Genomic DNA, 22,775 nt, shown 5'->3' on the forward strand with positions numbered 1-22,775 from the left:
CCAGAGCAGGTGCATTTATACAGAGACTTGATTACACACAGGTGGATTATATTTATCATCATTAGTCATTTAGGACAACATTGGATCATTCAAAGATCCATAATGAACTTCTGGAGTGAGTTTGCTGCACTGAAAATAAAGGGGCCGAATAATATTGCACGCTCCACTTTTCAGTTTTTTAATTCCCACAAAAATTTAAAATAACCAATAAATTTTGTTCAGCTTCACAATTGTGTTCCACTTGTTGTAGATTCTTCACCAAAAATTTACATGTGGTATCTTTATGTTTGAAGCATGATATGTGGGAAAAGGTTGAAAAGTTCCAGGGGGCCGAATACTTTCGCAAAGGCATTGTATATAACAAGAGAAAATATATATATATATTTATATTTTTCTCTTGATATATATATCTCAAGAGAAAAAATAAAAGATATATATATTTACACACTGTATATATATTCGCACGTGTGTGTACATGTACTGTATGTACAAATTTACAATATATACAGTTGCCTCTCACAAAATTAGAATATCATCAAATCAAAAAGTTCAGTTCTTCAATACAAAAAGTGAACCGCATATATTATATAGAGTCATTACAATTATTCTAATTTACTGAGATAATGACTTTAGGGTTGTCATTGGCTGTAAGCCATAATCATCAACATTAACAGAAATAAACACGTGTAATAGATCTCTCTGTCTGTAATGACTATATAATATAGGAGTTTCACTATTTGTATTGAAGAACTAAAATAAATTAACTTTTTGATGATATTCTAATTTTGTGAGAAGCAACTGTACATATTCACACATCAGTTTTGCTTACGTCTTCCTCAAAAATTGCCCACTTTTTCCCATGTGGCTTGTGTTTTGCTACTTTTTTCCCATATGTTTTTAAAAACCGAAGTTGGTAAATAAACTCTGAACTTTTTTCATTTCTCTTAGCAATTGATCAGTTAAATTGGAGAGAAATTGGATGTCTTCCGTTTCTCATCCTTTATAAAGTACCACTATTTATATTGCAGTGTAGGAGTGCTGCTGGTACCGCTGATTTAAGGACGTCTTCTGCTGTTATGGGTGCTGCTCCGATTGGTCTCCAGCACTTTGTGACCTGCCAGATCGCGCTCCAGTGTGTGCTGGAGCCAGCCAAAGTCACTTTACAATGCAAGTCTATGAGAGCCTCTTCTGGCTCTCATGGACTTACGTTGAGATCTTGAGTTGCGGTCATAAGATGGCAGCACGATACTGGAAGAGCTGAAGACGGCGGATTGTGATATGATATTAGATTCAGAGATCTAACGGTAGTAGCATCACTCCAGTGCTGAAATAAAAAACAAAAAACCTATAGTGGTGCTTTAATGGGTCGTCTTGGATATAAATAGACTATTCTAATCCGTAAAAACAGATGAGGATTGTGGACATGCTCTGAGTTTAATGAGGAATTATAATAACAAAACGTAAAATGTGATAGTACATCAAATTACTAGACTTTTCTCAAAGTATGTCATAAACAAATCAAATAATTTACATACACTGCGGGAGGAATATAAAAAGTATTTATTGATCAAAGGTGGGGAGTCAAGGGGTATGAAAAGTACTGGTATAATGCATAGTTGACACTGAATCCAATCATATTTGTAATTGATATGTGAAAAAAGTGGTGACAGATACCCTTTAAGTCCCTAAAAATAAATACAAAACGTATGGAGAATCAGTACTCACACCCTGATGCTCTTCCCATCATTCAATGTCTATGAAACCTAAGGTAATCTGATGGCTTCAGCATGATCAAAATTGGTGGTACCCCTCATTTAATGGCAGAAAACCCTACAATAGTGACAGAAATAACTTGAATCTGACAAAAGTAATAACAAATCAAAAATCTATGAAAAATGAACAAATAAAAGTCAGACATTGCTTTTCAACCATGCTTCCACAAAATTAAAAAAAAATTCTACTTTTTTCCAGGCCAATTTAGTGGCAGCGTTTGAACAATCTTTAGTCAACATGACTTCAAGACTGCGTAATCTGGCGGATACTGCACAAGAGAAGGTAACGACTTGAACGCAATCACGAAAATGATCACAAATACAAGTGAATGCAGTCTCGTTGCGACCCCTACGACTGCGAAAAGCAAGTTGCAAGAAGGCCAACTGTTTTTGCGTCTTCCTTTTTGCAATTGCAGTACCCTCAGGGTAGCAAAGTGACTACATTCACTTGTATTGCGCTGTGATATAGCCCAAGTAGCTGTGTAGCCCCAGCCTTCAGGCAGCCGAGAGAATCGGACCAATTATGCTAACCACACTCTGATCAGATGGAAAAAATAATGTCTCCATCTTCTGCATTCTGTCAGTCTGTGACGGACCCATTGACTAGCATGGGCGAGTGCAATACAGTGTACCGATGCAGATAGTGCATGCTGTGATTTTTTTACGCACAAGAAATACGGCCATCTGTCTGCGCCCTATGAGTGCTGTTGTAACCATCGTATTGATCTGAGTACCGTTCTGCACCTGTACTTTCCCTGGTTACAAGTGCAGCAAGCACACATGTAGCAGGATCGTAAGGCTAGTGATGACCTACAGCCATTATGATGTCTTTTTTGCCCGTGCAGTAAGAAAAAAAAAATGCATCAGCAGCTGCATTCTCTTATACACCTATTTGCTGCAATTTTTTTTATCATGTGCTTTTTACGCAAAACTTATTTTTTACATGTTTCACTTACAATGCATCACAAAAACCAGGCAAATTGTGGTGAAACCTTGTGGGCAAAACTGACTCATATGAATGTACTTATAGTGTAATTCTAGAGTAATAAGAAACTTTAAATAGTATCTGTCACCATGTTTTTGTTATGTGATCAGAGAGAAGCATGGCGTAGGGGCAGAGACCCTGATACCAGTGATGTATCACTTACTGGGCTGCTTGCTAAAGTTTTTATAAAATTAGAGTTTTATTTGTGGCTGATCTAACAGTCCTCTGAATGCTTTCTATAACTGTATCCATACCAAATTGGCAGCTTTCTATGTACACTGTGCCTAGGCAGAAAGTTGCCAACCAGTGTAGGGGCAGGGTTATACGGAGCTCATGAATATGGATGACTTCATGGCAGCAGATCTACTAGTCCTCTAGGGATAATCTCCTTCTGAGACAACTGATTTTCTCGAACCACAGCAAGCAGCCCAGTAAGTGACACATTGCAGAAATCAGGATTTTTGCCCCTATACCATGTTGCTCTCAGATTACGTGGAAAAACTGGATTATCTTTAACCTGCTTTTTCTAGTGATTTAATTTTCCTCCCACTTTTTAAAATCTTTCAACATCATTAGCATGTAGCATTTACAGACCAACACTAACAAACTGATTGCAGAGATTTTGAACAGCTTTTCAAGGTACGCTATGCAATTTTACAGCCACCTATTTTTTTTTTGCATTCAAGGGTAAAGCATCTAGGTATAGTCCTAGAAGCAGAACGTAAGGCACATTGACATTCAGGAGCACTCAGGTGTGTGTCTATTCATGTTTGGAAGAAAACATATAAGCTCAACAGTCTGGAAGGGTTGTAAGGCCATCTCAACACAATCTGAAATTCATTGTATGGTGTGAAGGATTATTTACAGAGTCTTCAAGCAATTGCCCATCCTTACTGGGTTTTACATCCCGACAAATTTATTTCAGTGCTCAGCAAGATAAAAAAAAAAAATCACATGACCTACAGGCCTCTGTGAGCAAACTAAAGAGTTTCCAAAAAGTGGCTTGGAAAAAAACCCTTTTCTTTAAAAGAAGTACAGCTGCATAACTTAGGTTTGCAAATGCTCCTAAACAAACCACTTAGGTTCTGGGATAATATCCTCTCGAACAATGAGACCAAAGATAATGTGGGTTTGTGCATGACACCGATGACAAGCTTTCACCACAAACATTTCATAAGAACAGAATGGTGAAGTGACGATGGCGATTTGGGCTTATTTTATAGCCAAGGAACCCGGAGACTTGCAGTCAATAAGATAATGCCACTTTATTCCAGAATTTTATTGAGCCAAATGTAAGTCCACTTGTCTAGCAGCTTAAAGGCGTTTTTCCAAGATTGTAAGCTTCAAGGGATCACCTAGTGAGGTGGATTCACTAAGCCACGTAGTCTGAAGGCGATGGTACGGCAGGCAGGACTTACCATGATGCATGCATCAGTGAGGGCCAAGACAATGAGGTCTGCTGGGCGTTAGGCAGACAAGTGAAGCAGGACACACCAGAAGACACGAAGTATGCAGTGAAGACAAACACAGGAAATTAAGATTTAGGGGGAATCCCAGAATTACTACAGCGTTTGTAATATGAACAAGTCCAAAAGGGAGTTTTTTATGCTTGCAGCAGATGGAGGGTTAACCAGCAGATCTGAGCTAAGCAGAAGATGCAGATAGTAGAAGTGATAGGAGTTTGCTGTTAAAAACTTAGGGTGAGTGCACACAGTGAGGATTTTTCCGCGCGGATTTGCAGGTAAATCCGCAGGTAAAGTGACCTGCGGTTTATCTGCGGTTTTGCCTGCGGTTTTCCCTTGCGTTTTGACACCTGGACAATGGAACAGGTGTCAAACCGCAGCAGAATCCGCAGAAAGAATTGACATGCTGCAGATTTAAAACCACATCAAATCCATGTGGAAAAATCCGCAGCATGTGCACTGTGGTTTTTAAAAGCCATTGGATAACATTGTATTGTACTCTGCTTGCGGATCTGCAGCGGATTCGTAGAGGCAAGTCCGCACCGTGTGCACACACCCTTAAGATGGGAGAACTAATGAGGCAACCTCTGAAGTGCACCGCACATGAATACTAGCACGGGGGGGGGGCACGGCTGTGTATATTGTGCCGCACTTCTTTACAGGTATGTGACTCTACCACCTATGTTTGGGCAATATTTTCATTTTTGTATGGCTAGCCAGGGATTTTTCCCTTTACTTTTGATGGCCTCTTACATATTATCCTTGCCTTTTCATTTTTGGTGCTTATAATATATATGTATTGCTGTACCTATATACATACCATCTATACATTTGTGGCCCACTATACATTGCCATTTTTTGTGTCACTTTTTAGCTGTATTGTGCCTCATCTGTTGACAATAAAGATTGTGATTTTTATGTTTATATTGGACTTGTTACACTGTTTTTTTCGGTGTTGGTATGAATACTAGCTCACACAGTGCCCAGGCACACGAGTGTCATAGTCGGCCCGTTTTATGGGCCGGAACACAAAGCTTTTGAAATTGTCCTAACCTATAGTATTATCTATTTATTGTAGCATTTCTCCCTGTTGGCTTCTTTACTTTGAGTTATGTTGAACAACTTTATGACTCTGCCTTTTTTTTTTTACATAAACTGGGCATGACTTGGATTACTCTCTTGTCCATTGTAGTTGTTGAAACTTGATTTTAATTAATTTTAATCAGTTTGTGTTACTTCCTGTGATTGTTTTGGGGGGAATAATAAACAGCCTTTTTTATGATAGCTCAGTTGGGCTTTCATATATTTTTAGCTTTGTTTTTTTCTTTTTCTATTTTATTTCTGCTGCTCTCATTTTTTTATTTTTTTTTCAATTTCTGCCATATGGTTACAGATATATGGGGCTTTTTAATTGCAAATTTTTATGATCTTTACCAAGAAGGTATGGCTCCCAAGATAATAATGCAGATCAGGGTAACATAGTCCAACTAGATTCACTTAATTCACAACAAATATATTTGACCATTTTTTGTGTTGCTGATAATTATTTTTTAATACCAGGACTCTGAACTTTTGGAACTGCGAGAAACTATTGATTTACTTAAATCAAAGAACTCGGAAGCACAAGCCGTTATTCAGGGTGCTCTCAATCCCCATGATCCTGCACCGAGGGGTAAGACAACTTTTCATTTAGATTTTGCAAATATCTTTGAAGATTTTAATAAGGTTTTGGAAAACTTTATTTAAAATGTTCCAGAAAATAAGGATAATGATGGTGAGATATGTCACATCCATATTTTTTGACATTTCTACGTTGTGTCATATGTAATAATCACAAGTGAGTGCTGTACCGATGGCTACAAAGTCCCTGATAGAGTTGAGCGACTTTGGTCGGATCGGGTTTCGTGAAACCCGAATGAAACAAAATAAGTTTCAGATGAAACTCGTCCGACTAGAGCAAAAAAAGTCGGAGTTTCGTCCGACTTTTATTTCCCATTGACTTGCATTGGGGTCGGGTTTCGGACGAAACTCCGACTTTGTTTTGCTCTAGTCGGACGAGTTTCATCTGAAACTTATTTTGTTTCATTCGGGTTTCACGAAACCCGATCCGACCAAAGTCGCTCAACTCTAGTCCCTGATAAATAATCATATCTCCATGTGTGAATACATGTGTAAGTAATCGCATTGTATGTGTTTCCAAGGTTAGGGGTACACAGCCATTTTCTCTCCGATTATTCTTACTAGACTCTGATAAGTCTGAACAGCGTGGCATTAGTGCAGGGAAAAAGACAGGAAAAAAAGGTTTTCCATTTTGTCAGTCCGTGAAAAGTGCGATCTGATGTTCTGATGATCATGGACCCATAGACGTCTGGATTAAAATACTCTGAATGTGAATGAGCCTGAAGAGTGCATCTTTGTGCATGTGTTCGTGTGTATGAGTGTAATCAGAAGTCTATATGTGTGTAACAAAACATATTTGGGTGCTTGGAGTCTTAGTACATATGTACCGTATTTTTCGGACTATAAGACACACTTTTTTCCTCCAACAATGTGGAGGAAAATGGGGGGTGCCTCTTATAGCCCGAATGTACCTCCTCTGGCTGTGGTGGGGAGGTTGTGGAGCGGCAGTGGCGGAGCAGCGCGTCACAGGATGCAGGAGCCGGCGGTTGTAGCTGTAACTGTGCCCGCTACTGAAGAGAAATGAATATTCTCTGCATTCCACTCCCATGGGATAAGAGAGCCATGCATACCAGGATGGGAATGAGTAGGCCATGCATACCAGGATGGGGATGAGGGGTCATGCATACCAGGATGGGGATCAGAGGACCATGTATACCAGGATGGGGATGAGGGTCCATGTGTACCAGGATGGGGATGAGAGGGCCATGTATACCAGGATGGAGATGAGGGGCCATGCATACCAGGATGGGGATGAGAGGACCATGTATACCAGGATGGGGATGAGGGGCCATGCATACCAGGATGAGGGGCCATGCATACCAGGATGGGGATGAGAGGAGCAAGTATACCAGGATGGGGATGAGGGGCCATGCGTACCAGGATGGGGATGAGAGGACCATGTATACGAGGATGGGGATGAGAGGGCCATGCGTACCAGGATGGGGATGAGAGGGCCATTTATACTAGGATGGGGATGAAAGGGCCATGTATACCAGGATGGGGATGAGAGGGCCATGCATACCAGGATGGGGATAAGAGGGCCATGTATACCAAGATGGGAATGAGTAAGCCATGCATACCAGGATGGGGATGAGGGGCCCATGTATACCAGGATGGGGATGAGGGGCCCATGTATACCAGGATGGGGATGAGAGGGCCATGTATACCAGGATGGGGATGAGAGGGCCATGTATACCAGGATAGGGATAAGGGGCCATGTATACCAAGATGGGATTGAGTAAGCCATGCATACCAGGATGGGGATGAGGGGTCATGCCTACCAGGATGGGAATGAGTAGGCCATGCATACCAGGATGGGGATGAGGGGCCATGCATACCAGGATGCGGATGAAAGGACCATGTATACCAGGATGGAGATGAGTGGCCATGCGTACCAGGATGGGGATGAGAGGGCCATGTATACCAGGATGGGGATGAGAGGGCCATGTATACCAGGATGGGGATGAGAGGGCCATGTATACCAGGATGGGGATGAGAGGGCCATGTATACCAGGATGGGGATGAGAGGGCCATGTTTACCAGAATGGGGATGAGAGGGCCATGTATACCAGGATGGGGATGAGAGGGCCATGTATACCAAGATGGGAATGAGTAAGCCATGCATACCAGGATGGAGATGAGGGGACCATGTATACCAGGATGGGGATGAGGGGCCCATGTATACCAGGATGGGGATGAGAGGGCCATGTATACTAGGATGGGGATGAAAGGGCCATGTATACCAGGATGGGGATGAGAGGGCCATGCATACCAGGATGGGGATAAGAGGGCCATGTATACCACCAAGATGGGAATGAGTAAGCCATGCATACCAGGATTGGGATGAGAAGACCATGTATACCAGGATGGGGATGAGGGGCCCATGTATACCAGGATGGGGATGAGAGGGCCATGTATACCAAGATGGGGATGAAAGGGCCATTTATACCAGGATGGGGATGAAAGGGCCATGTATACCAGGATGGGGATGAGAGGGCCATGTATACCAGGATGGGGATGAGAGGGCCATGTATACCAGGATGGGGATGAGAGGGCCATGTATACCAGGATTTGGATGAGAGGGCCATGTATACCAAGATGGGGATGAGAGGGCCATGTATACCAGGATGGGGATGAGAGGGCCATGTATACCAAGATGGGAATGAGTAAGCCATGCATACCAGGATGGGGATGATAGGACCGTGTATACCAGGATGGGAATGAGGGGCCCATGTATACCAGGATGGGGATGAGGGGGCCATGTATACCAGGATGGGGATGAGAGGGCCATGTATACCAGGATAGGGATGAGGGGCCATGTTTACCAAGATGGGATTGAGTAAGCCATGCATACCAGGATGGGGATGAGGGGCCATGCATACCAGGATGGGGATGAGAGGGCCATGTATACCAGGATGGGGATGAAAGGGCCATTTATACCAGGATGGGGATGAAAGGGCCATGTATACCAGGATGGGGATGAGAGGGCCATGTATACCAGGATGGGGATGAGAGGGCCATGTATACCAGGATGGGGATGAGAGGGCCATGTATACCAGGATGGGGATGAGAGGGCCATGTATACCAAGATGGGGATGAGAGGGCCATGTATACCAGGATGGGGATGAGAGGGCCATGTATACCAAGATGGGAATGAGTAAGCCATGCATACCAGGATGGGGATGATAGGACCGTGTATACCAGGATGGGAATGAGGGGCCCATGTATACCAGGATGGGGATGAGGGGGCCATGTATACCAGGATGGGGATGAGAGGGCCATGTATACCAGGATAGGGATGAGGGGCCATGTATACCAAGATGGGATTGAGTAAGCCATGCATACCAGGATGGGGATGAGGGGCCATGCATACCAGGATGGGGATGAAAGGTCCATTTATACCAGGATGGGGATGAAAGGGCCATGTATACCAGGATGGGGATGAGGGGCCATGCATACCAGGATGGGGATGAGGGGCCATGCATACCAGGATGAGGATGAGGGGCCATGCATACCAGGATGAGGATGAGGGGCCATGCATACCAGGATGTGGATGAGAGGAGCAAGTATACCAGGATGGGGATGAGGGGCCATGCGTACCAGGATGGGGATGAGAGGACCATGTTTACCAGGATGGGGATGAGAGGGCCATGCGTACCAGGATGGGGATGAGAGGGCCATTTATACTAGGATGGGGATGAAAGGGCCATGTATACCAGGATGGGGATGAGTAAGCCATGCATACCAGGATGGGGATGAGGGGCCCATGTATACCAGGATGGGGATGAGGGGCCCATGTATACCAGGATGGGGATGAGAGGGCCATGTATACCAGGATGGGGATGAGAGGGCCATGTATACCAGGATGGGGATGAGAGGGCCATGTATACCAGGATGGGGATGAGAGGGCCATGTATACCAGGATGGGGATGAGAGGGCCATGTATACCAAGATGGGAATGAGTAAGCCATGCATACCAGAATGGGGATGATAGGACCGTGTATACCAGGATGGGAATGAGGGGCCCATGTATACCAGGATGGGGATGAGGGGGCCATGTATACCAGGATGGGGATGAGAGGGCCATGTATACCAGGATAGGGATGAGGGGCCATGTATACCAAGATGGGATTGAGTAAGCCATGCATACCAGGATGGGGATGAAAGGGCCATTTATACCAGGATGGGGATGAAAGGGCCATGTATACCAGGATGGGGATGAGGGGCCATGTATACCAGGATGGGGATGAGGGGCCATGCATACCAGGATGGGGATGAGGGGCCATGCATACCAGGATGGGGATGAGGGGCCCATGTATACCAGGATGGGGATGAGGGGCCCATGTATACCAGGATGGGGATGAGGGGCCCATGTATACCAGGATGGGGATGAGGGGCCCATGTATACCAGGATGGGGATGAGAGGGCCATGTATACCAGGATAGGGATGAGGGGCCATGTATACCAAGATGGGATTGAGTAAGCCATGCATACCAGGATGGGGATGAGGGGTCATGCCTATCAGGATGGGAATGAGTAGGCCATGCATACCAGGATGGGGATGAAAGGGCCATTTATACTAGGATGGGGATGAAAGGGCCATGCATACCAGGATGGGGATGAGAGGGCCATGCATACCAGGATGGGGATAAGAGGGCCATGTATACCAAGATGGGAATGAGTAAGCCATGCATACCAGGATGGGGATGAGAAGACCATGTATACCAGGATGGGGATGAGGGGCCCATGTATACCAGGATGGGGATGAGAGGGCCATGTATACCAGGATATGGATGAGGGGCCATGTATACCAAGATGGGATTGAGTAAGCCATGCATACAAGGATGGGGATGAGGGGCCATGTATACCAGGATGGGGATGAGAGGGCCATGTATACCAGGATGGGGATGAAAGGGCCATTTATACCAGAATGGGGATGAAAGGGCCATGTATACCAGGATGGAGATGACGGGCCATGTGTACCAGGATGGGGATGAGAGGGCCATGTATTCCAGGATGGGGATGAGAGGGCCATGTATACCAGGATGGGGATGAGAGGGCCATGTATACCAGGATGGGGATGAGAGGGCCATGTATACCAGGATGGGAATGAGAGGGCCATGTATTCCAGGATGGGGATGAGAGGGCCATGTATACCAGGATGGGGATGAGAGGGCCATGTATACCAGGATAGGGATGAGGGGCCATGTATACAAAGATGGGATTGAGTAAGCCATGCATACCAGGATGGGGATGAGGGGCCATGCATACCAGGATGGGGATGAAAGGGCCATTTATACCAGGATGGGGATGAAAGGGCCATGTATACCAGGATGGGGATGAGAGGGCCCTGCATACCAGGATGGGATGAGGGGTCATGTATACCAGGATGGGGATGAGGAGGCCATATGCACCAGGATGGGGGATATTAAATACAGATTTGACCACATTTTTAGCTTCAATTTTTTTTCCTAATTTCCTCCTCTAAAACCTAGGTGCGTCTCATGGTCCGGTGCATCTTAAAGTCTGAAAAATACAGTAATTCCAATTGTCTTTTTTTGTGTTAATAAAAGACTACTGGAAATAATGTGCAAAACTGATTAGCTGTATAACAGAAACAAATGGAAACAGCGGCGCCCCACTGATTTTTATAGGTTCCAGTATGTGTCTGTTTTTTTAAATGGACAAAAAGTTTTGCTTGCTGGACTCTTCTTTTTTTCTCCGTTTTAAAAACTTACATAACCCAAATACATCCCATAATAATCAGCAGAGCCCTTCTCTTTCCATTTGTTTCTGATATGCAGCAGATCCATTTTAGACAGTAGGGCAATTTGTCTGGGCAGAAAATATTGTTGCCCTATTGTGAGCTAGGTCATCAATATGAGATTGGCTGGGGTACAACAACAAACCACATCCACCGATCAGCTGAAAACACATTCAATGGGCCTCATTTATGAAAACTGGTAAAAGAAGAACAGTGTTTGTTGACTTGCAACCAAATCAAGGCTCTGTTTACATGTCAAAACTGCTTTGGCAAAATGATAGCTTTCTTGTGATTGGTTACTTTAGGCAACAAAGACAGTTTCTGTTTTAGCCAGATTTGATAAATTAGGCCCAGTGAGCGGAGAGGCTAAGTGCAGCTCCTTTCAATGTGTAGCTGCTGCTGCTGAGTGCTGCAGATCACCTTCTACCCTTTTGAGCAGGATCTGTGCTGCACTACCTTGCAGAGGCCGCTACATACTGGATGTGTTCTCAGCAGGTCTGTTCAGTCTGTTTACACCTCTCACATCACCCCATGCTAAATATAATAATGCGGATGGCGTCCTAACAAGATTTTCCTAAGTGACCCCAGACCCCATTTTAATTTGAGACACCTGGTCTATAATCTAAAGCTCAATGCCATACGTTTTACAGATTCCTTGGTTTTAAACATGCAAAGTTCAAAGAAAGTAAAGGCTGAATGATAAGATCAAGTATGTTAAATACAAACCAGCCTTATATTTTCATAGTGGTCCACCTCCCCAATTTATTGCAAATAAAAAGACCTTGTTAAAAAGTGCAATAAACTTCAAGCAGATGTTGCCCTGGTTGGATTTTAACACAGGTCTCTGGTGCTTCAATGGTGCTAATACTTATGACACTATGCTGCCCTATATACTGTATATATAATAGACACACTATTAACTTTCAAGGTCTTTGCGACTGCGTTCGCAGCCACTTTATTTCTTTGTTGTCCATAGAAACCAATCAAAGCTCGGCTTACATTTCATAAACTACTCTGGCACGATAGAAGCTGAGCTGTGATTGGTTGCGATTGGTGATAAATGAGGCCCCTTGAACTCAAGTCTGTGTAAGGAACACTTGAGTTTGGTTGAGGTCCTGCATGTCCAATTATGAGGTTATCAGTAACATCATGGCGCGGTTTGTTGGGTCTCCGCTGATTGAAAATGTTCCCAATTATTGAGATTGCTCCAATATCACCATATATTTCATCACATCTGCGGTACACCAGTACAGTTGTGGCCAAAAGTATTGACACCCCTGCAATTCTGTCAGATAATATTCAGTTTCTTCCTGAAAATGATAGCAAGCACAAATTCTTTGGTATGATTATCTTCATTTAATTTGTCTTAAATGAAAAAACACAAAAGAGAATGAAGCAAAAAGCAAAACATTGATCATTTCACACAAAACTCCAAAAATGTGCCAGACAAAAGTATTGGCATCCTCAGCCTAATACTTGGATGCACAATCTTTAGCCAAAATAACTGCGACCAACCGCTTCCGGTAACCATCAATGAGTTTCTTACAGTGCTGTGCTGGAATTTTAGACCATTCTTCTTTGGCAAACTGCTCCAGGTCCCTGATATTTGAAGGGTGCCTTCTCCAAACTGCCATTTTTAGATCTCTCCACAGGTGTTCTATGGGATTCAGGTCTGGACTCATTGCTGGCCACCTTAGAAGTCTCCAGTGCTTTCTCTCAAACCATTTTCTAGTGCTTTTTGAAGTGTGTTTTGGGTCATTGTCCTGCTGGAAGACCCATGACCTCTGAGGGAGACCCAGCTTTCTCACACTGGGCCCTACATTATGCTGCAAAATTTATTGGTAGTCTTCTGATTTCATAATGCCATGCACACGGTCAAGCAGTCCAGTGCCAGAGGCAGCAAACCAACCCCAAAACATCAGGGAACCTCCGCCATATTTGACTGTAGGGACCGTGTTCTTTTCTTTGAATGCTTCTTTATTTCTCCTGTAAACTCTATGTTGATGCCTTTGCCCAAAACGCTCTACTTTTGTCTCATCTGACTAGAGAACATTCTTCCAAAATGTTTTAGGCTTTTTCAGGTAAGTTTTGGCAAAATCCAGCCTGGCTTTTTTATGTCTCGGGGTAAGAAGTGGGGTCTTCCTGGGTCTCCTACCATACAATCACTTTTCATTCAGACGCTGGCGGATAGTACGGGTTGACACTGTTGTACCCTCGGACTGCAGGGCAGCTTGAACTTGTTTGGATGTTAGTCGAGGTTCTTTATCCAACATCCGCACAATCTTGCGTTGAAATCTCTTGTCAATTTTTTTTTCCGTCCACATCTAGGGAGGTTAGCCACAGTGCCATGGGCTTTAAACTTCTTGATGACACTTCGCACGGTAGACACAGGAACATTCAGGTCTTTGGAGATGGACTTGTAGCCTTAAGATTGCTCATGCTTCCTCACAATTTGGTTTCTCAAGTCCTCAGACAGTTCTTTGGTCTTCTTTCTTTTCTCTGTGCTCAATGTGGTACACACAAGGACACAGGACAGAGGTTGAGTCAACTTTAATCCATGTCAACTGGCTGCGTGATTTAGTTATTGCCAACACCTGTTAGGTGCCACAGGTAAGCTGCAGGTGCTGTTAATTACACAAATTAGAGAAGCATCACATGATTTTTCGAACAGTGCCAATACTTTTGTCCACCCTCTTTTTTATGTTTGGTGTGGAATTATATCCAATTTGGCTTTAGGACAATTCTTTTTGTGTTTTTTCATTTAAGAGAAATTAAATGAAGATAATAATGCCAAAGAATTTGTGATTGCAATCATTTTCAGGAAGAAACTGAGTATTATCTGACAGAATTGCAGGGGTGTCAATACTTTTGGCCACAACTGTATACTGTTTATGCGTTTCTGTTGTCAATCATTATTGTTTTCTCTGCTGGCTTTTGTTAATGAAACAAATTAGAAAATGAATAACTTATTATTAACTTTTTACTATGATGGTGTAAGTAGTGTATGTGTTTATGGATAGGTCTTCAATAACAGATCCGGAGGGTCCAATACCTAGCACCCCCCAGTCAACTGTTTGTTCTGACTACTGAGTATTTCGGCAGTTCCTGCCAGCGTCTGCTACACACTTAATGGAGACATTATTTGCAGCGCCGGTCAAAGTGCTTACACCTGGTGGCGGCCAGAGCAAATACCAGCTGATCGGTGGAGATCTGAATGGTCAGATATTGATGACCTTTCTTTTGGACTGGACACCCTCGTATCTATACTAAGTATTGTCCACAAGTGACGTACAGGGTAGGCCATTTATATGGATACACCTAAATAAAATCAGCGTGCTGAATTTGCAGAATGGGCAAAAGAAAAATTGGAACAGGACCCTCAGTTTACACAGAACATTATGTTCAGTGATGAGGCAAACTTTTTTGGGTGGGCCATTTATATGGATACACCAAAATAAAATGGGAATGGTGACAGTTTTCTTGCGTAGGGTGTCTTGTATTGAAATCTGCTGCAATGACCCAGGTACTGCGTTCACCAGACATCAACACAATTTCTATCCGCTCCTCACGTGTTAATCTCTGCGACATATCAATGGCTGTAAACAAACAGAAACTTGTAAATAACTCATGAAAGAATAAAGTTACGTTAAAACCAAGCACACCATTGTTTTTCTAGTGAAATTCTCAAGAAGTTTGATGTGTCACATGACCCTCTTCCCTTTGGAAAAAATAAAAATGGATCCAAAATGGCCAACTTCAAAATGGCCGCCATGGTCACCACCCATCTTGAAAAGTTTTCCCCCTCCCATATACTAATGTGCCACACACAGGAAGTTGATATCACCAACCATTCCCATTTTGTTTAGGGGTATCCATATAAATGGCCCACCCTGTATTATGAACATGATATAGATGCTGTCTCCTAAGAACCACATCCCCTTAATAGAAGTGTAGTGTACACGACTGTGGATAAATGAAAGAAAGCTTTCATAGACCCAAGAGTCACCTAGCCGCCAGGTTAGACGCTCCTTTGTGCGCACTCGTATTTGCTGTGGCATATCTCCATTTACTCCGATAGCTTATACAATGAAGAAAGCCACATAGTCTGTGATGGAAGCAGACTAAGTGGAAATGGAAGATTTTCTCCAGCTGCCCAGCTTTCATCATTTCCGTTGCACAATTTTTTTTATGTTATATTACTAATACATTTTTCTCAGTTGCACTGTAACCTTCAAAAGGTAAAAAATCCAAGCAGCTTGTTATTAACAACATTTCTTTTATTTTCGTTGTGTTATTCTAGAGTTGCGAATTAGGCGACAGAATTCATCGGATAGCATTTCCAGCTTAAATAGCATTTCAAGTCACTGTAGTGCAGGGAGTGTCAAGGATAGTGACAGCAAAAAGAAGAAGAAAAAGAGCTGGGTAAGATATACATTATCTTGTATTTGTACATGAAAATTCCGGCAAAGGAAAAAACATAACAAGGTATAGCTGACATGGAAGGGTGCAGGCTTCCAAAGGGTTAACGCAAGCACCCAAAACGAACCATAAAAGTGAAAGGCAGACCCCGAGTCCTATGCCAATAATCCATCTTTCTCACTGATTTTTTGGATTTATGCTTTTATTTTCACCTTGCTCAAGTTTTCCCTAAAAGGCGAAATATTGAGACCATCCCTGCAGTTCGTGCCTCCCAAGTTGGCATGTGACACAACGGGAATAGAAGGAGGGAACTTCCCTTTGATGGTTTACAATGCACATGGGATTGCAGAAATGTATTTAGGAAGTCTAATTAGAGTGTGTTTTGTTTGGAACACTTCAGATTGTAGTAAATCCGTTTATATATCATGTTTCATCATTGTGTTGGCGTACTGCGCTTGCAGTGTGAGGTCACTGCAGCAACAAAGGAAGGCAGTAGTGAAGGCAGGAACGTCCTTAGGTCTTCCAAAATTGTGTGACTACTTGACTATAGAGGGTATATGGTTGGTTATGTTTTCTCATAGTAACATACAGGATATTTTAACATTATGTGCTAGGAAAAAAATGAATATAGTATACAACATTATTAGTATGTAATAAATATTACTTTAAGACAGTCTATCAGCAGATTTTTGCTATGTAATCTGACAGCAGCATGAGGTAGGGGCAGAGATCCTGATTCCAGTGATGTATCACTTAGTTTACTGGGTAAAGCAGTTATGATAGAGTCAGAGTTTTCTCTGCAGAGCTCAGTCATTGATCTATGTACAGTGGGGAAAAAAAGTATTTAGTCAGTCAGCAATAGTGCAAGTTCCACCACTTAAAAAGATTAGAGGCGTCTGTAATTTACATCATAGGTAAACCTCAACTATGGGAGACAAACTGAGAAAAAAAAATCCAGAAAATCACATTGTCTGTTTTTTTTTCATTTTATTTGCATATTATGGTGGAAAATAAGTATTTGGTCAGAAACAAAATTTCATCTCAATACTTTGTGATATATCCTTTGTTGGCAATGACAGAGGTCAAACGTTTTCTGTAAGTCTTCACAAGGTTGCCACACACTGTTGTTGGTATGTTGGCCCATTCCTCCATGCAGATCTCCTCTAGAGCAGTGATGTTTTTGGCTTTTCGCTTGGCAACACGGACTTTCAACTCCCTCCAAAGGTTTTCTATAGGGTTGAGATCTGGAGACTGGCTAGGCCACTCCAGGACCTTGAAATGCTTCTTACGAAGCCACTCCTTCGTTGCCCTGGCGGTGTGCTTTGGATCATTGTCATGTTGAAAGACCCAGCCACGTTTCATCTTCAATGCCCTTGCTGATGGAAGGAGGTTTGCACTCAAAATCTCACAATACATGGCCCCATTCATTCTTTCATGTACCCGGATCAGTCGTCCTGGCCCCTTTGCAGAGAAACAGCCCCAAAGCATGATGTTTACACCACCATGCTTTACAGTAGGTATGGTGTTTGATGGATGCAACTCAGTATTCTTTTTCCTCCAAACACGACAAGTTGTGTTTCTACCAAACAGTTCCAGTTTGGTTTCATCAGACCATAGGACATTCTCCCAAAACTCCTCTGGATCATCCAAATGCTCTCTAGCAAACTTCAGACGGGCCCGGACATGTACAGGCTTAAGCAGTGGGACACGTCTGGCACTGCAGGATCTGAGTCCATGGTGGCGTAGTGTGTTACTTATGGTAGGCCTTGTTACATTGGTCCCAGCTCTCTGCAGTTCATTCACTAGGTCCCCCCGCGTGGTTCTGGGATTTTTGCTCACCGTTCTTGTGATCATTCTGACCCCACGGAGTGGGATTTTGCATGGAGCACCAGATCGAGGGAGATTATCAGTGGTCTTGTATGTCTTCCATTTTCTAATTATTGCTCCCACAGTTGATTTCTTCACTCCAAGCTGGTTGGCTATTGCAGATTCAGTCTTCCCAGCCTGGTGCAGGGCTACAATTTTGTTTCTGGTGTCCTTTGACAGCTCTTTGGTCTTCACCATAGTGGAGTTTGGAGTCAGACTGTTTGAGGGTGTGCACAGGTGTCTTTTTATACTGATAACAAGTTTAAACAGGTGCCATTACTACAGGTAATGAGTGGAGGAAAGAGGAGACTCTTAAAGTAGAAGTTACAGGTCTGTGAGAGCCAGAAATCTTGATTGCTTGTTTCTGACCAAATACTTATTTTCCACCATAATATGCAAATAAAATGAAAAAAAAACAGACAATGTGATTTTCTGGATTTTTTTTTGTCAGTTTGTCTCCCATAGTTGAGGTCTACCTATGATGTAACTTACAGACGCCTCTCATCTTTTTAAGTGGTGGAACTTGCACTATTGCTGACTGACTAAATGCTTTTTTTCCCCACTGTATAAACCTGTTCACACCACAGCTTTCTGTATACAGTGACAGATAGATGCCAATCAGTGCTTAGGGCCTGGTTGGACTAGGATATAGGAGGGCCAGTTGTCCTGCAGTGATATTCTCTTGCTGATAAAACACTGATTGTATTGAAACAGCAAAACACAGAATAGTGAGTGACACATTGCTGGAATCAGGGTCTCTGCTTTCACATTGTGGTGTTCACAGATCACATAGCAAAAATCTGCTGACTAGATTCCTTTTAATAAAAAAATGGACGCAATATTTTTGTTTCGTAAAATATGTGTGCTTTTTTAAAATAACTGGCATATTTACAATATGGGCTTGATTCATTATTGCATTTGTTTTGCACAAAATTTATCATTCTATTTGCGCCTTTTTTTGAAGTCTTATTCTATGTGCTCACCTGTTTTGTATTGTTGTGGGTTTTTTAGCTCTTCACTGCTTGCGTGATTTTGGGTTTCCAAATGTTTTTGCCTCAGTTATCATTTGTGACGTTTTTAAAAGTCCCAAGAATGGTTAAAGACAGGAAAACAGATCCTTTTTGACAAAATTCAGTGCTCCATTTTGATGGATTTTTCACTATAAACGTCAGAATATCACAAAATAAAAAAGAAAATGGAGTTTAACACGCCCCCCCATGATGAATTGGGCCAAATTTGTTTGCATTAAAGGGGATGTCCATAGGATAGGTCACTCAACATGAGATTTCGAGAGGGTCATGCACTCGGCACCCCCACCGATCAATAGCTATTTGCTTTGGCATTGTTTGGATGTAAGCAATATATAGAACTGAAGTCAGCAGCTTCATACCTTGCTTAGTGGCTGCTGCCGAGAACAGACTTCCTATTCACTTGAACGTTTAATAACGTGGTCAATAGTTTGTGTACTGTTTGATCCAAATATCTACTACTATCTTTTGCAGTATTTCAATATAGTTTCCATGTTTTTCATGTATAAACCTTGAGTGACGTTACCCTGACCATTGTTGTTTAGCTGTTGGTTAATGTTTTATACTCTTACTAATCAATTTAACTTAATCTGATTTTAGTTGCAAAAATATAATAAAACTTTTTCTGTTTTTATTTTTTCCTGCATAATAAAATGTGGAAATATGCTTAACTTTTCTCTAAGTTTAGGTTATAAGGATATAATCTTATGGTTTTTTATAGTTGCGCAGTTCATTTAATAAAGCATTTAGTATGAAAAAAGGACCCAAGTCGGCCAACTCCTACTCTGATATTGAAGAGATGGCCACCCCCGACTCATCTGCACCAACTTCGCCTAAACAGCACCATGGACCACCAGGTCCAGAGTCACCGTCTTTGCATTCCTCACCATCATCCTCTGCGTATGTATCGCGTCTTATATTTGGTTTTATTTGTTGAGTTTCTTATGCAGTTATTGCAATATGAGCCGAAAACATGCCTTTCTAGTAGACAATTCACCAGTCACCAGTTAAAGAGGACCTGACATGTTCCAAAAAATGTCTAAACAAAACCTTCATACTCTCCTGAATCTGCTGCTGTTTTTGTTTTTTTTTCATTGTGTCCTACTGTGGAGATATGCCTTTTAATCTTTTGCCGCCCAGTATGCTAATTTCTGGGTGTGGTCCAAGCGGGCGTGTCAGAAGCGTTAACCCTAGGGGCGTGTAGTCCTCCCCTTCTTTGACGGTCCAATTACCGCTCGGCAGCATATGAAACCTGTAGAAAGGCGTGATCGTGTGCGATCTCCCTGATTTTGCACGACCACGCTGGTAGATGACTTTCCTGCACGCTGTTCAACCAGTTGCTGCCTAGCGGTGATTGGACAGTGTCGTGGGCAGAAGGACTACATGCCTCAGACCAGAAAAAACTCTTCTGACATGCCTTCTTGGACCACAAGCCAGAAAGCAGCGTACTTGGTACCAAAAGAAAGTGCTTATCTACGCAACAGAGGGTCCGAATGAAAAGCGAAACAGTGGCAGATTCAGTGAATCATGGGGGTAAGCTACTTTTATGGGGACATATGACAGGTCCTCTTGAATGTTTGTTGATTTTTATTCAGAGTGCTTTATAACCTTTTTAAATTAAAATAATAAGTAAGAAAAACCTTAGTTTTTATTCGGTTGCACCAACATACATCTCTTTACAATGCAGAGGGTTCATGCATAATGCATTGTTTCATAATTATTTAGTATATTTGAAGCTCAAGAAGGGGAAGAACCAGAAAAGAAAGAGGTGTCAGAGTTGCGTTCAGAATTGTGGGAGAAAGAGATGAAGCTAACTGACATTCGCCTGGAAGCACTTAATTCTGCCCACCAACTGGAACAGCTCAGAGAGACCATGCATAATATGCAGGTAAGCTGACAGACACAATACTTCAGTAATTAGCTTAGTGTACGGTAGCTGCATTCCCTTTCTGGCTTACTTTTCTTGTTCTGCCATTTCTCATCAGCTGGAAGTTGACTTGCTGAAGGCAGAAAATGACCGTTTGAAGGTGGTCCCTCTTTCAGTGCACCCTTCTTCTTCTCCACGACGTTCCTTGGCATTGACCCTAACACAATCCTTAGGAGTCTCTGCATCATCAGATACAGGTAGTGTGACACAAATGTTGTTGTGTGATCCACATTTATATCTCTAGTAATGGTTGTTGCCACTTAATACGCCACCAAATCCTTCATCAGTAATGTTGATAACCTTCCTGATAATATCCTCATTGTCCCTGAACAGTATTTTTTATTCCCTGAGTTATTTGCCACTGGAACAAACAGACATTCCTATTCCCAAAATGTTAAAGTATATTAATTCTTTACATTTGCAAAAAAATAGATGTATTTGAATTATTATCTTTATACCTGTCAATATGAGGCACAGAAATTGTTCCTGGGACCTTAATGATCCGGAAGGAAGATTCTTTAAAGGAGTTTTCTGAGTAGTGGACAACTTCTCAATCCCTAAGTATCCTCAGTAAAATAAGACCATTTATACTCCCCTCCTGTGCCGTTCCAGCGTTGTCATCCATGACTCTTTCAAGGCTCGCTTGACATTATGTCACTCAATCCCTGTGGCCAATCAGAGCTGCTCCTGACAAGCCCCTTTGAACTCCTTATGTTGTCTCCTAAAATACGTCTGATTTTAAATAAATCCAAAGTATCGTGTATTCTTAGTATTATTTAGTAAATGCTGTAGGTTGGACACTGTGTACTTTTGCAGCATCTAGCCCACAGAGGCCAGATGTTACAGCATAGTGGATGGGATTTCAAGACATCCCATGCCCACTATGTGTCCACAGACGCCTGCGGATCACCCGCAAAGATGGCAGCATGTCTATTTCTCTTGCGGAGATGTGAGTCTCCGCAAGAGAAATTTCACCCATAGAATGTATTGGTTACCCATACAATGTATTGGACGCGGTGCATCCGCACGGTTCGGTGAACATACTGTATGCAGATTCACCTGCGTTCAGTAGCCGGAAGCGGACATGCGCTGCATCCAAAGCGCTTGTCCATTCCTGATTTTTCGCACTTACCCTTATAGACTTTTGTTGTATATTTTACTGATGTGAATTATATGATATATCTGGTTTTCTAACATTTGTCAAATCTAGACTTATTCATTGTGAGTCTCTTACAGATCTTTCACCAATGGATGGTATAAATGGTTCTCTTCAACGAGAAGTTTCACTGCGAACAGTTGTGCGAGTGCCCCCGCAGCACATTATTAAAGGTGTAAGTCATCTCATATTAACCTACACATTACATTCAATTTGTGTAAATGAGAATGATAAGATGTTGCTTCAAAACTCAACTACTATTATTTACTACATTTAGGAGAACAAATCATATTTTGGATATATTAATAAAATAATAATTAATTTGTTGTCTTCGTGTATTTTAGGATCTGAAGCAGCAGGAGTTCTTTTTGGGCCATGTAAAAATTAGTAACAAAGCTGACTGGAAAAGCCTTGACGATGCTGTTTGTCAAATTTTCCAGGTAACTCTATTTTTACAGCGCTGTAGTGCAATCCAGTGCTAAGAATAAGTCCCTTCATTATACGCCCTTAATATTGTGTCTTTTCTTGTAGGATTACGTTAATCAGGTCGATCCAGGAGCTACGTTAGGTCTGGGGAGAGATTCTGTGAGTGGATACAACCTTGGGCACGTGAGGAGGGATCTAGATACTCAGGCTCCTGATCCTCTTCCCTCCAGGAACCTGCGCAACACTGCAAATATTATAGTACACCTAAAAGGTTGGACGGGGATGCTTG

General features: G+C 42.5%; 1 protein-coding gene across 4 annotated transcripts in view; it reads left to right on the forward strand.

Moving 5' to 3' along the window:
• Positions 1-22,775, forward strand: part of NAV1 (neuron navigator 1) — a 241,865-nt gene that overhangs the window by 122,197 nt on the left and 96,893 nt on the right. For all 4 annotated transcript variants that reach the window (XM_073561056.1, XM_073561054.1, XM_073561055.1 and 1 more), the window contains 9 exons: positions 1,972-2,055; positions 5,781-5,892; positions 15,965-16,086; positions 19,699-19,877; positions 20,703-20,865; positions 20,963-21,101; positions 22,141-22,235; positions 22,405-22,500; positions 22,592-22,757. In XM_073561056.1, the coding sequence (XP_073417157.1) occupies positions 1,972-2,055; positions 5,781-5,892; positions 15,965-16,086; positions 19,699-19,877; positions 20,703-20,865; positions 20,963-21,101; positions 22,141-22,235; positions 22,405-22,500; positions 22,592-22,757 (1,156 nt within the window). The remainder of the gene's footprint in view (positions 1-1,971; positions 2,056-5,780; positions 5,893-15,964; positions 16,087-19,698; positions 19,878-20,702; positions 20,866-20,962; positions 21,102-22,140; positions 22,236-22,404; positions 22,501-22,591; positions 22,758-22,775) is intronic.

This window comes from Dendrobates tinctorius, unplaced genomic scaffold (genome assembly GCF_039654945.1).
Source record: "Dendrobates tinctorius isolate UK_male_01 unplaced genomic scaffold, ASM3965494v1 ptg000312l, whole genome shotgun sequence".
Taxonomy (NCBI): Eukaryota; Metazoa; Chordata; class Amphibia; order Anura; family Dendrobatidae; genus Dendrobates; species Dendrobates tinctorius.